This window comes from Strongylocentrotus purpuratus, unplaced genomic scaffold, assembly GCF_000002235.5.
Source record: "Strongylocentrotus purpuratus isolate Spur 01 unplaced genomic scaffold, Spur_5.0 spur5_scaffold_9, whole genome shotgun sequence".
Classification (NCBI taxonomy): domain Eukaryota; kingdom Metazoa; phylum Echinodermata; class Echinoidea; order Camarodonta; family Strongylocentrotidae; genus Strongylocentrotus; species Strongylocentrotus purpuratus.
The window spans coordinates 11,435,183-11,449,077 of record NW_022145615.1 but is presented as its reverse complement, the minus strand read 5'-3'; the positions used below and the strand labels follow the sequence as shown (position 1 = coordinate 11,449,077).

At 34.8% G+C, this 13,895-nt stretch overlaps 1 protein-coding gene across 1 annotated transcript; it reads left to right on the top strand.

The window, feature by feature from the left end:
* The first annotated feature begins 912 nt into the window (after positions 1–912).
* Positions 913–12,068, top strand: LOC105438974 (golgin subfamily B member 1-like). Its single transcript, XM_030977108.1, has 19 exons — positions 913–930; positions 1,341–1,445; positions 1,768–1,863; positions 2,348–2,452; positions 2,976–3,059; positions 3,244–3,348; positions 4,130–4,234; positions 4,442–4,525; positions 5,588–5,713; positions 6,333–6,431; positions 6,968–7,096; positions 7,883–7,999; positions 8,120–8,236; positions 8,722–8,850; positions 9,430–9,546; positions 9,860–9,985; positions 10,531–10,647; positions 11,411–11,539; positions 11,922–12,068. The coding sequence occupies exons 1-19, from the start codon at positions 913–915 to the stop codon at positions 12,066–12,068; spliced, it is 2,055 nt and encodes a 684-aa protein (XP_030832968.1).
* Positions 12,069–13,895: the final 1,827 nt, after the last annotated feature.

Below are 13,895 nucleotides of genomic sequence, written 5' to 3'. Positions count from 1 at the left end.
CTAATAGCAAATATATAATGGGAGATACTCCTATATTACCTTAAAACAATTTTTTTATTAAAGGATCTTCAAGCCAGAGAGTTCAAGAAAGATGATCACATCTTGACACTGGAGAAGGAATTGGCGAACCTCAAGCAGATGATGGATTTGGATTCAACGTCTGAGGTGGGTTATGAAAAGAAGCATCGAAAATGACAAAAGTATTTCTATTTCATTATTACCTGGATGAATGACATATGTATGATCTTGTGATAATAATTGCTCCGCGGTAATTTCCTACACAAACCGAACACCTTACCTTCGCCAACCATGGCCACAACATTATAACTTACCTAAACCTGAGCCTTACCTAAAACCCACTCGTAACCGTAACATAATGCCTATACTTTTGGTGAAAAAAAGCTTGGCAAGATTGTCACATTCCCTTTGAGAATCAGTCGTAAAGCCTTCATAGTCACGTGACGCAAGAGTATGACATAGCTTAATATTTTCTTACAAGTATATTTTGTTTACTGAAAATATTCATTTCAGGATGGCTTCATGACATCAAAACTAAACCAGAATGCCCTGAAACTTCAGAAGAAATCATTCGACCAAGAACTTAAGGTAAGAATACAAACTCTTCTTAACATATATTTTAAAAGATTAAGAAGAAGAAAAAAATTATATTGACTTACGTCACATCGAACTTTAATAGCCATACATGTAATCCTCCGTTTGAATTTACTCGTTATCTTGCAAAAAAAATTGATTTTTTTTTCCCCCCCCCCTTTATAACCCTCGTTTCAGAATCTTCGCTCTAATGGTCATGAAAGGGACTACTATGTCTTGAAGCTGGAGCAGGACATTGGAAACATGCAGAAAGAGAAAGATGAGTTGTATCAAGAGATACAGGTAAACTGACCATTTATAATGTCATACATTGAAATTGTAATTAACATGTATCATTTTATTAGCATGATGAAAATAATTATAAGCGCTAGTAAATAATGGAGAGGGCGTACCCCGTCCGGATTCGGCGCTCTATCATGGCCCGCTGATGGGGAATCAGTTTTCTACTGTAGGCTACCAAGACAGGGCTGCCCAAATGTTATACTTCCAGATAAATATTGTGAAGCATTCTGTAACTGCAAATTTGCTATTAACATACTTTGAGGATTGGATTGAAATTTTGAAATGCATATTTCATACGATAAGGAACATTATAGGAATGGTCTATACTGATAATAATGATCATCCCTAAACTGAAAGGAACCATGTCAACATAATATAAATTAATTTCATGTGCGAATATTGTATCAAAACTCTCTATACTTCTCCCCACTTCATTTCATTTCCAGAACTCATTTTCTAAAGACCGCAAGACCAACCATTGTGAGGACGAACTGAAACAAGAGATTGAAGACCTGAAAGAACAGAAGTTCGAGCTGGAGCTAAAGCTGAAGGTAGATCATTGCATAATAATGAGGATAGTGATTTAAAAAGTAGATGTATTCGATGAATTATAAAAAAGACAATCAGGATTATAAAATTGTAGCTGAAGAACAAGAAGTAGTAATAATATTAGTGATATGTTTAATAAAATATTGTAGTATTGTTGTTTTTAATGAAAAGTGTAACTTGTATAGATTAAAGCTAATATCATTATTGAACCAATGAACGATCATGGATATACAGGTACAAAGAAGTTATATTCAAAGACGCAATTCGAAGACAAAGTAGGTTAAACAACTATTACATTTTTTTTCTTCAAAATTTAATTCAAAGGACACCATATCCAAAGCAGATGAAGAGATCTTTGAATCCAAGAAGAGGGTTTCTGAAGTACAAGTTCAAAAGATCGAACTAGACTCTAAACTCAAGGTAACATATTTAGTCTGCCCGTTGAGGGCCAGGAGGGCGTTAGGAGTTAACGCCCTTCTGACCCTAAACAGATGGTTAGTCATTAAACGAGGAATGGGCGAGACTTTAAACCCATTCAGGGGGACATCCAATGTGTTAAGAAGTGATAAAATCACTCTTGAACTTGATCATAATTATAGAGAGATGTTAATAATCACTTAATAAATTCCTATGATACTTAAGAATATGCATAGAGTTGTATGGCAATATTTGAATACTCCATTACATGCATACTATAATATTGACATTCAAACAATAATAAATAAAGAGATGATAACAATTAATTTATAAAGTTGCACATTGGGTGGTGCAGTATATGGGTCAAAATTTATATTGAAGGGAAAGAAGGCCTATACTCAGCCTGGATCCCCAAACCACCAAATGATGGGTCTCCATCTTGTATATTAATTTTATAAAATTGGAATACCTTGTTCATGATGAATAGACCGTAGGCGAAAAATATTCGAAGGCAAAAGATCGTCTCCGCCAGCTCGGAAAGGATGTTGCCGATTTACGGAGCCAGAAGAACGAGGCGGATTCAGATAATCAGGTACAAATAATCGATATTAATATTTCAGGTGTTTATAGAACTATTAAAGATCTTTTACAGTATGAAGCAGCGTTTAAAATGGAATTAGATACTTTTTGTATGAAGTAAATGTTGAATTACGTCTTTATATTATGAGAAATTTTGGATACTTTTTAACCAGAAAGACAACATTTTTCCTGACATAAATCTTATTTATTTCATGATATTATTCAGATTCTTATCTGCAATTCAATTCAGCTTAGCTAAAATGGCATTTATTTACCATAAACGAAATCCTTGTATATACAAAAGCTTGTAGCGACGGAGCCCCGAAAAAACTATACTAGCTTTGCTATCACACCTACTGATAAACATTATAGACAAAGTAAACCAAACGAATAATTAAATATTATACAAACAAACATCACACCTTCTTTTCAATCAATCGAATTTAATATGTAATAATCATAATTGTCATTACATTTATACTAAAGACAAACGAAACGTATATATTATGAAAAATATCATATTCAATATCTTTCAGCGTCTTTCACTTGAGATCAAGGACCTAAAGGCCGACATTAAGCCGCTCCTGTCAGAGAAGGAACAGTTGAAATCTTATTCCATGGTAAGTTCTTAAGATAATGATTACAAAAAAACAAACAAATAATTGAATGAATAAATGAATTCATACATGAATACATTATGAAGAAAAATAAATGAATAGGCAAAACACAGACAACAATAAATAGCGTTACCAATCGGTATTTTCTGCAACTTATTAATCTCATTTCTCGTTTCATGCTAAATAGGAGTTAGAGAAGAAATTCTTAGACACCACAGATCGTCTCAGTCATCTGACAGAGGATGTTGCCAATTTACAGAGACAAACGAAAGAGGCAGATTCAGAAAATCAGGTACAAATAATAATTGTTGTTATCAAGATTCTACCCAAAGTTTTTAAACCATATTTTTTTATAAGTAATGTTCAAAATCGACTCTTCTCAACCATTTACCATTTACGTCTTTATTCCTCGAGAATATTCATGACATTATTGATCTTTAACTTGGTTGAATTTCAAATAGCGGACGAACATTTCCCACTGGTATTTTTAATTTATTGCGCTTAATCGTCGCAACAATATACCTAGTCCTATCACTGTTCAAAATGGTAACGACTGCAAATACATTATTAAAGGTATCACTTACTCTGAAGTTGAATGCATTCGAATCAACTCCAAACGAAGTGATCGAAGTTATATTACTCCTAAAAGAGGATCCCACTTCTGTGCATTTAGTGAGTAATAATATTTCTAACGACTTATCTATGTATAATATCAAACTAATCGTACTTATTTAGTGGCTTTCTGATGTGGTCTCACAACATAACGCTGATAAGGAGCAGCTCATATCGGGGAAGGAACGACTCTTGGCTCACTCAAAGGTATGTCTTTTTCTTAGTCCTTTTTTGAAAAAGTAATCACTACATTATTTACACACGGAACCTTTAATGTTTGTTTCGGAGATTTCAATCATCAAAACGCAAGCTAAAGACCAAGCAGACATAGTGAACAATTATGGAAGCATAGAAATAATTTTGTTGATAATTTTTTTTTTTTTTTTTTTAGAATTTTCGTCTAAATATTCATATCCATAATTTGTTTTTGTTATCGCAATTTTTTCAACAATGATAACTAGGCGTTAGAGGAGAAAAATACCAAGACCGAAGATCATCTCACGGAGTTGAAGAAGGAATTTGTCGATTTACAGAGCCAGAAGAACCAAACAGAGGCAGAAAATCAGGTATAAGTCATAAATTTGTTATTAATCAAGGTACATATATGTACAAGTTTAAAATTAGCAGTCACGTATTGGATAGTTTCTGTGTCATATTATCATATCCCTGTTTATTAAAAAAAAAAACGAATGATATATTCATCTCTCCTTAATGCTAAAGACCTGCATAAATGAGTCATGATTAAACATACTTGTACTTACTGATATTTTCAGCGCCTTTCTGATGAGGTCTCGCAGCGACAGGCTAATATAGAGCAGCTCCTTGCAGAGAAGGAACAACTCGAGTCTAACTCTGAGGTATGTTTGTTTGTTTGATTGTTTGGTTAGTTGGTTTGTTAGTTTATATTAATACATCTTATCCACACAGGAAGCCTTAATATTAGTTGTAAAACTCTAATCACTCCACAAAAAAAGGTGCTGTCCTTTTCCTGATTTCCCGACGGATTGCGACTTTTTAGCAACTTTTGCTCGAACTAATGCATTGTAAAGAGTTTAGCGATACTACTTTAGTATTTTGAAGGGGGAGGTGGGAGAGCCTAATCCTGAAGAATTTCACCCCCTCCCCTAGAACAAGAAAAACCAACTAATCACAATACACAAACAAAACCATTTTGCTATGGATAATAAATAAATAACGTAATGTTAAGTGAGATAAGTAAAATATTGTAAGTTATACAATCATTTGACTATTTGTTAAAAAGCAGAAATAACCGACATTTCCTTTTAAAAACCATCGGGTCGGGTTGAAATTCGAAATTTGCAAAACGGTAGTGTTAAGCACAGGTTCTGAAGCCATACTTCAAAAGATTGAAGGGACAGAGAAATGGGAATCACAAAGAATTCATAACAGGTTAACCCCAATACAGACAAATTGACCGCCGGTTTATGTTATAGAATATGGAACCATCACACAATAATTATTCAACGTATTAATATACCTGTTTTAAAGGAATTGAAGAAGAGCTGTTCAGCAGTAAATCAAGAGAAAGACCGACTTGAACTTCTCGTGGGGAGCTTGACAAGAGAAAAGGAACTTCTTTCAGCCCAACTTGAAACAGCTGGCCAGAAATATCAGGTAAGAATAATCACTAAACAAACAAACAAACAAGCAAAACAATAGGATTTATACTACGTACAAAAAACAGAAAATGTTTGAACTTTAATCTCTTTTCTTCATGTGATGCCAATTGACGACTAAAGGAAGAAAAATACATTCATTTTTATCCGAAAAGTATCGATGCAAAGTAAGTATGAGACTATCAAAAATAGGAGTCCGAAAAAGAAATTCAGACTCTAAAGAAATAATGATGAAAAGATCAAAATAACACCCCAAAAAAAAATAATATCGTTTTCGTACAGGTATTAAAGGACCAGTTTGAATCAAGCAACGAAGAAGGTAAGAGACGCCAGGCTCTGACACGGCAGTTCAGCGATGAAAAGTCTCAACTTTCCAAGCACCTTGAAGATGCCCGACAAAAATGCCAGGTATTATAGAAGACAAAAAAAACAGCTACTTGTAAATACAAAATAGGATGCTTCGATGTCTTTCAAATTTGATCATTGACTATTAAATAACTTTAATAATATTAAATAATCTTTTTGGTTTTAGTTTTGAATATAGTTTTGCTTTTGCGTTTTGTTGATGACTCCACAAGGTTAATAGCCTTATTTTGATGGAAATCTACCACATTTACTTGCATAATAGGTTTCAGCAATAATATGTGATAAAAAGATTGTGTTATCTTGCCATTGATAATTTTGAAATTATGTTTTCCTATTTGATTTTTCATTTCTGTGAGCTTTGGAATGCCCTTTAATACTTATTATTAGCAGAGACAAAACACGATGTGCTTTTGTTCTCTGTCGATTTCTCTATCTTTCACACTTGCATTGGCTACTTTCTTCAATGCTTTATTCCTTTCATTTGTTCTCTCTTTCCCTCACTCCCCTTCTCTCTCTCTCTCTCTCTCTATCTCTCTCTCTCTCTCTCTCTCTCTCCCTTCCTTCCCCTTCTCTCTCCCCTCCTCATCCACTTCTTCTCCTTCTCCTCTCTATCACCTTCTCTCTGAAATGCAACATTTTAAAATTATTTTTGTTTTAAAAGGAATTGGAGGAGAAACTCTCGGCTGAGGAACAGGGGAAAGAACAACAGCAGAATGAGGAACTTACAGCTCAAGTTAAGAAGGCTCAACAGCAATATCAGGTATAAACATAACACAAGTTGTAACGAAAAAAAAGAGAAAACTATCATTTCCAGCAAAGAAGCAAATCGAAGATATATAGATAATTGGGTTATTACTGTCAAACCGAAATACCATGGAATGCCATTCCACAAGAAACATTCCGCAAATTGCAAATATTTAATTTTGTGTCAAATGATAGTGGTTCAATTATTCCGCGACATGAAACTTTCGTGCATTTTAATCAATTGCGAAATTCGAGAAACATAATGCATGCAAACGTTTTCGGTCCTAAATCTGTTGCCCACTCGTCGAAATACGCTGACAAACATATTGCCTTAATAATCAGACTTCTGGTATATAACTTTGAAAATGGGATGTGCCTAAAACAAATTTGAAATGCTTTAAAATCATATTCTTACTCCCTTAATTCAAAGAGTTCTATTATTATTAGTCACTTCGTTTTTTAACTTCTCCAAACGGAAACCACTCCAAATTTTGAGAGTAAATATAATTTAGAGAGCAAATACTTCCACTTTCATCCCTTTTATCTTTGTAGGACCTGAATGAAAGATCCGCATCGGAGCTAGAAGAAATGACGAAAGCTCGCAAAGAACTTGCTGAGAGAGCGGCGAAAGAGAAGGATGTGCTCACAGCTGAACTCGCAGAAGCTCGCAAACAACTTGAGGTACAGACAATCATATTTTTAAGGTCACGAGGCCCCGAACATTTTTTTATTTAAAAATTGTGGTTAAGGATTTGGTTAGGGAATGCATGTCATTACCTTTATTTCATTTGTGTATGGCGAATCCCTTCGTCTTCCTGCATTAACCTTCTTTCCATCCCCATCTCTGTTGTCAACATAACATTGAAACGCTATCTTTTATTTGACATCTATAGCAAATGCAAGAGAGAATAGAACGTGTCCATAGAATAGGCGACGGATTAGCCGAGAAGAACCATAGCCTCTCAGGTGAAATTGGAATTGCCGCTAGGAACTACCAGGTACATGTATAACCAACCCTCAAAAGATTAAATATAAAACTAGATTAACAATGATTATTATATAATTCAAATTTACAATGATTATTCCATAACGATCGCAAATACTTTCAAGAAATCAACCCAAGACAATTCCAAAAGCCTTGTAAATCACCCTTTTAAATATACGAAATAAACAATGATATATTACATAATTCGAACAATTTTTCTAAATGCATTACAATAGCGTAATGAAAGTGAACCTTAGCTGTCTTCTTCTTACTCCTTGCGAAAGAGTTTTGAAGTTTTCAGGGGTTTTTCAGTTCGTTTTTGAGGCGTATATATATATATATATATATATATGTTTCGGTCATGAAATTAAAGCTGCCACCGATCTTTAATTATTGATTTTTAAAATAATGTAGTGAGATCTTGTTTGAATCTCTATAACAACTCGTTCTCCCTCACATCTTCAACCCCTTGTTTCTGACAGGAGTTGAAGGATGAATTCAAATCTTCGAAAGAGGAAAGCGAGATGAAAGTTATCACGCTGCAGAAGAAGAATGACTCCATTTCATCTGAACTCGCAACTGTCCGCATTAATTGCAAGGTAATAATACAAAGATTTTTAAAATAATGTAGTGAGATCTTGTTTGAATCACTAAAAATGTGTATAAATCTCTATAACAACTCGTTCTCCTTCACATCTTAAACCCCTTCTTTCGGACAGGAGTTGAAGGATGAATTCAAATCTTCGAAAGAGGAAAGCGAGATGAACGTTTCCAAGCTGCAGGCGAAGAATGACTCCATTTCATCTGAACTCGCAACTGTCCGCACAAATTGCCAGGTAATAATACAAAAATAATTTTGTTACCAAGGGTAATACTACGTCATACATTTCCTGTCTGACAATTTTTATCATATGAAATAAGTAAAGATTTACCCAAAATCTGTTGATTTATTCGCTCCATGATGATTTCTCAACTCACACCAAAACCATGAATGTTCCAAGTAGAATGTATTTGCAATATTCATAACAAGATATGCAATGAAAAAGACAATAATAATAATAAAACTCATAACAGAGAGAAATGTAATACCTCCATATCTAAACCATTATGGAAGTCTTACTCCTGAACATGCCTCGAGGATTAAAAAAAACAAACTTCTAAATACCTGTCTTTTAACATTAGCATGACCATGGAATGGACGTTCGAGTAGAATTAAATATTGTAGAGCTAATTGAGCATCTCCCCTTTAAACAAGAAGAAATAATACATATCTCTCTCTACCGACCAAAAATCATTAACCTCCCTTTATTTACACCCACAGGAGCTACAGGAGACACTTGAGGAGTTAAAAGAAGAGAATAAGAACATGGTTCAGGCAACAATTTCGGCACAGGGAGGAAAGAATGAGGAAGTATATGAAGAGCTGATGAAAAGCTTCCAAGAATGCAAGGTAATAACTTGTTATCTTGTAGAGGTGTCGTGGTGTAGTGGATACGTCTCCGGACTGTGGATCACATGGTTCACGGTTCGAGTCCCGCCACGGTGGACTAATGTCCTTTGGCAAGATATTGATCTGCATTTTGCCACTACCGGTAGGAACGAATTCCTTGAATGCTGTGAGCACCGACATCGGTAATCTAGCAGAGCCGGGGTTATGCTTGGGCACCTTGAGCACATTTCATGGTGGATATGTGCGCTTATTATAAAACTATATCCAATATTACTATTTGTATTATCTTTATTATTGTTATTGTTATTATAACCATTATTATCATTAAAATCCCTGTTTAACACTTTTCAAAGAAAATGGAGACGGCGGAATTTTGCGTGAACCTATGAATTAATCCGTATGGAAAAGAATTGCTGTGAAATTAATTTATATAAATTTAACGATAATAAAAAAAAAATATTCCAATGTTTTAAATGTTATTTTTGTGTTGGACTAAATTTGGAGTTTATACTGAATAACTATCATGTTTTGACCTCGAAGAAAGAACATCTTCTCCCTTTTCTAACTTTTCTTCTTCAGGAAAAAGAAGAGGCATTGGAAGAAGAACAAGAAGAGTTCGAAGAAACAGTTGCCAAATGGGAGAAAGAAAAAGCCAATTTCTTGAAACAACTCGAAGATCGTCAAGGTGTATTGCAGGTAGTGAGCATTGATGATCATTATCACATAGATGCATGTAAATAAAATAATAGAAAATGTCCACGCAATACGTACCAAACAGAAACCACCACAGTCCTGTTTATAAGTACATGATAATTCCAAAACGATCGCAATGAGTGTAAAGTATACCCAGGACATGATAGACCAATGTAGACCATGTTGATGATTATGATAATAATCAGGATCATGGATTATATCTTATCTAACGATTTCTTTTAAAAATTACCCAATGCGTAACCAAGACAAAACAATTTACAAGCTCCACCAGACTAAGATTGTTCATTGCTTTCAGGAGGCCAATTCTAACCCGGCTAAGCTTCAAGGTGGAACCGAAAATCTTGACGAGCGAATTGCCGGGCTCCAGAAAGAGAAAAAGAAATTAGAAGAAAAACTTCAGGCTGCTGATAAAGAACGCAAGGTAAAACAACAATTGAGCCCCCCCCCCTTCCCCCAAACAGGGGTTATAAATATTATAATATTTTTTTCCCATTGGAAGGGGGTTCTGATAAGTAATTTGTAATGTAGCATGACAATAAAACGTTTCATAATCCATATATTTTTCTAAAGGCAAGACATCAGGGTATTGAAACTGCACTCGATTCTTGAAAGTCTTTGTGATCGCGTTCTCTTGTACAGGTGCCGTGGGCTACTTGAGAAGTTGCCCGGACTGACCCACAATATACGGGGTTCGAATCCCTGTCCCAGCACTAACGTCCTTTGGCAGGATGTTAATCTACATTTGCCACACTCGACCCAGGTGTAGTGAGTGAGTAGGAAGTCATCCTCAAAGGCACTGAGCGCTGCAGTTGCCGAAGCTAGAACCGGGGAAATAGTATCATCCAAACTCCTTTGGAAAAGCATACAGAGATGTTATATCATAATATGATACGCATTATACAAGAACAGCATATTATTGTCTGTACTCGTGATTATCTGCAAACTTTTCTCCTTCTTTTGGTACAGGCATCGGAAGGTGAACTCAAGTCTGTGAAGGAGGAAAGCGAAAAGCAGGTCACTGAGCTGCAGGCTGAGAACGATTACATGATACGTGAAATGGCAGCCCTACGCGACCTTTGCGTGGTGAGGGAATCGTATACCTGAAAATTAATTTCTCAATTCAATTTAAAGAAATGTTTATTTTCTTAATTTTCCCCATATTCAGCAAATAATCAAGCAATATAATGTATCAAAATATGACATACATGATTTATTTAAGGGCATTGTAACACAATGGGGAAGGCGCAAATGATTAATATTAAATTTAACCCTCCCCCCTTTTTTTCCCTTTTTTTTCTTACAGCTGGAACATCTTTTAGGGGTGTAAAGTCGCTTCCTTAAATGAGTAACGAGGCGCAAATGATTAATATTAATGTTAACCCTTCCCCCCCTTTTTTTTTTTATAGCTGGAACATCTTTTAGGGGTGTAAAGTCGCTTCCTTAAATGAGTAGCGAGCGAAATTGACTTACTGTCTTCTTCAGAAGTTATGTTTATGGTCGAATGAGACCCACTAGACGGATGAATGACTTTGGCCTTCGTGATTGAAAACAAAGTTGGAAAACAAATCCCTGAATTCGTTTAATAGTGTATTAAGGACCATATGTTATATCTTACTCCAAGAATATGTCTACACGAGCTACAAAAATACACAAAACACCTTTCAGATGTCTCATTAATGTGTTGAAAACAGTTTTATTGAAAATAGGTCCGAAATATGATTGTGAAACTAACGTTTATCAAGTTCTTCATTAAAAGTAAGAATACTCAATCATATTCTGTAATATACATTTCAAAGTGCTCTTTAGATCAAACCATTTTAATAGCTCTCTTCGACCAACCTTACAGGAAACGGATACATCATTGGAGTCTGTGGTAGAAAGGAATGATCAACTGAAACGGGCTTTGAGGCTTATTCGAAAAGGAAATGACGATGAACTCTTGGGAGAATTGGAGAAAAGTTTCCTAAAATGCCAGGTAAAAAATGTAGTATGTGAAAAATGGCGTATTCAGCATATTTTGGAAGCTGACGTATACAGGACCTAATCTCAAGGACGAGGATTTTTGTTGTTGTTGCTTCAACAGCAAAGGCCCTAGATACAAGTCACCTATTGCCACCCCCTCCCCTACCCCACCCCTGGCCTGGGGGGGGGGGACTCTTCGCTTATTTGTTAATACGTCATCATGCATGAATCTGTTAAAGAGAAAGATAATATTGATAAACGTCAAGGAAATATTGCATCTTTGTTTTTCCGTTTTCTGTCGACGGAACTTAATGAGTAGATCATAGATGACAGATTTGTCACGTTTGAAGCATTTTGAAGGTGGAGTTTGCATTATCCCGATAATTTTTCTCCAGGATTTGGATGAGGCTTTGGAGCGGCAGCGGCAAGAACACAAAGAAGAAGCTCAGATATGGAAGGAAGAAAAGACATATCTCTTTGAAGAATTCAAAGACCTTCAACTTTTAAGTCAGGTATGGGCACGCATCATCGGTGCTACATAGGTTATAATCTCCGCCTGATATAATTAAAATTATTAACGATAAAAGTTTAATGATTGTTATACGATTTCATTGGTGAAAGAAACTCACTGGAAACAACAGGGAAAAGTAATGATGTTTATAGTACAACATAAGATTTAATATATACTGTGGGGTTTCTTGACTAATAAAAATGGAAACAAAATAGATTGTGCTGAAAATTACATGTGCTGTGCACAGAATGGGTACATGGGACTACACAGACTTGTGGCGTTAACACTGTCAAAATGTGGTTGACATCTGTCAGTTGTTGCCCGTTATATTGCGAATATGAGGAATTTCAAGGGAAATCCTTTGCAGGAGGCGTTTTTCAACTATGACATTTCTTTCAAACTAACATTCACACTCCTGTTTACATCTTTAGGCTACCAGAACTCAATCTTCTCTTTAAATGTAGATTTAAGCGTACACCATGATGATAATTATTATAAAAATCAGGAACAGGGTACTATGGTTTATCGTTTGATTTGTGTTTAATATATCACAACGTAAGAAGAAGAGAAATGACAAGGGGTGCTAATTACAATCGGTTCGTTAATTTTAGGAGGCAAATTTCTCACCAGCTGATATTCTAGAAGCTACCGAAAAGTTTGAAAAACAAATCGCACAGCTTCAGAAAGACAAGAAAGAACTTGAAGAAAAACTTCGGACTGTCGAAAAAGACCGCAAGGTAAATATGATGAAAGTGAAATAACTGTGTATAACTAACAACCATTATGTGGTTGATATCTGCTGTAGTTTATGGTCGTTATAACAAATTGAGAAATAATATATATATTCCTTGTACTTTTTATTTTTTTGGTAACTTATCTAATATTGTGTTTATTTGAAAAGGACCTCACTTTTACAAGCACATTTGCTTCTTAAATGTCCTAGCCTATAATGTATTTAAGATTTATCTTTTCCTGTCTATACTATTTTTAATGACGTCATATTTGAATGGAATTGAATTGAACTAAATATTTTTAAAAAGAGTATTTTCGTGAATTCGTAGGATTTTGAAATCTCATCTATAAATTGAATCTCAAAAATCTTGCTTTAGCTCATGCACTAATTAAGAACATCGTATAAATGCTGACACTGGTAAATTAATCCAACCTTTTCAATGAATCTGACTTGACATAAATCTATAATAAATTCAAAATAATAAATTACTGTTTAGTATATATTTAGCGGGGAAATGTATTTATTTTCCCTTATTTATTTGGCGACATTAAGAGATTTTAACAGTATTTAAAATCGTTTATGTGTTTACAAAGTTTGATTTGCACTTATTTTTCTATTTGTTCGTCTTAAGGATTTTCGGGAGAAATCTGCCCGTGAATTCCTGGGGTTCCAAGAAAGATATGCCAAATTGGAGAAAGAAAAAGCCAATCTCCTGAAACAACTTGGAAACTGTCAAACTGATTGCAAGGTATGGTAATAGACAACCAAAATGACCAAGACAAAATAGGCTTACGTAAACAAAGTCGCATAAAATCTCAATAATTAATAAATGATACTGAACATTAGGATATTCTATATGGAATAGGGTTTAAGTTTATTTGCTGAGTTAGGTTTAACATGGTAAAATATTAAACTGTTCATCTTGAGTGAACAAATGTGCTTTTAATTTAAAAGAATCGATTTAACAGTACCTTAAAGCTAAAAGAAAACTATTGACAAGGTGTGCCTATCACAATTGTTGTTTTTCCTTTTAGGAAGCCAAATCTAGAGCGGCTGAGATTCAAGGCGCTACCAAAAAGCTTGGGGAACAAATCGCTGAACTTCGAAAAGAGAAGAAAGAACTGG

Coding starts and splice junctions, on each gene's coding strand:
- LOC105438974 (XM_030977108.1), top strand. Junction 4,235..4,441: donor AAACAGAGGCAGAAAATCAG/GTATAAGTCATA, acceptor TGATATTTTCAG/CGCCTTTCTGATGAGGTCTC. Junction 9,547..9,859: donor ATCGTCAAGGTGTATTGCAG/GTAGTGAGCATT, acceptor CATTGCTTTCAG/GAGGCCAATTCTAACCCGGC.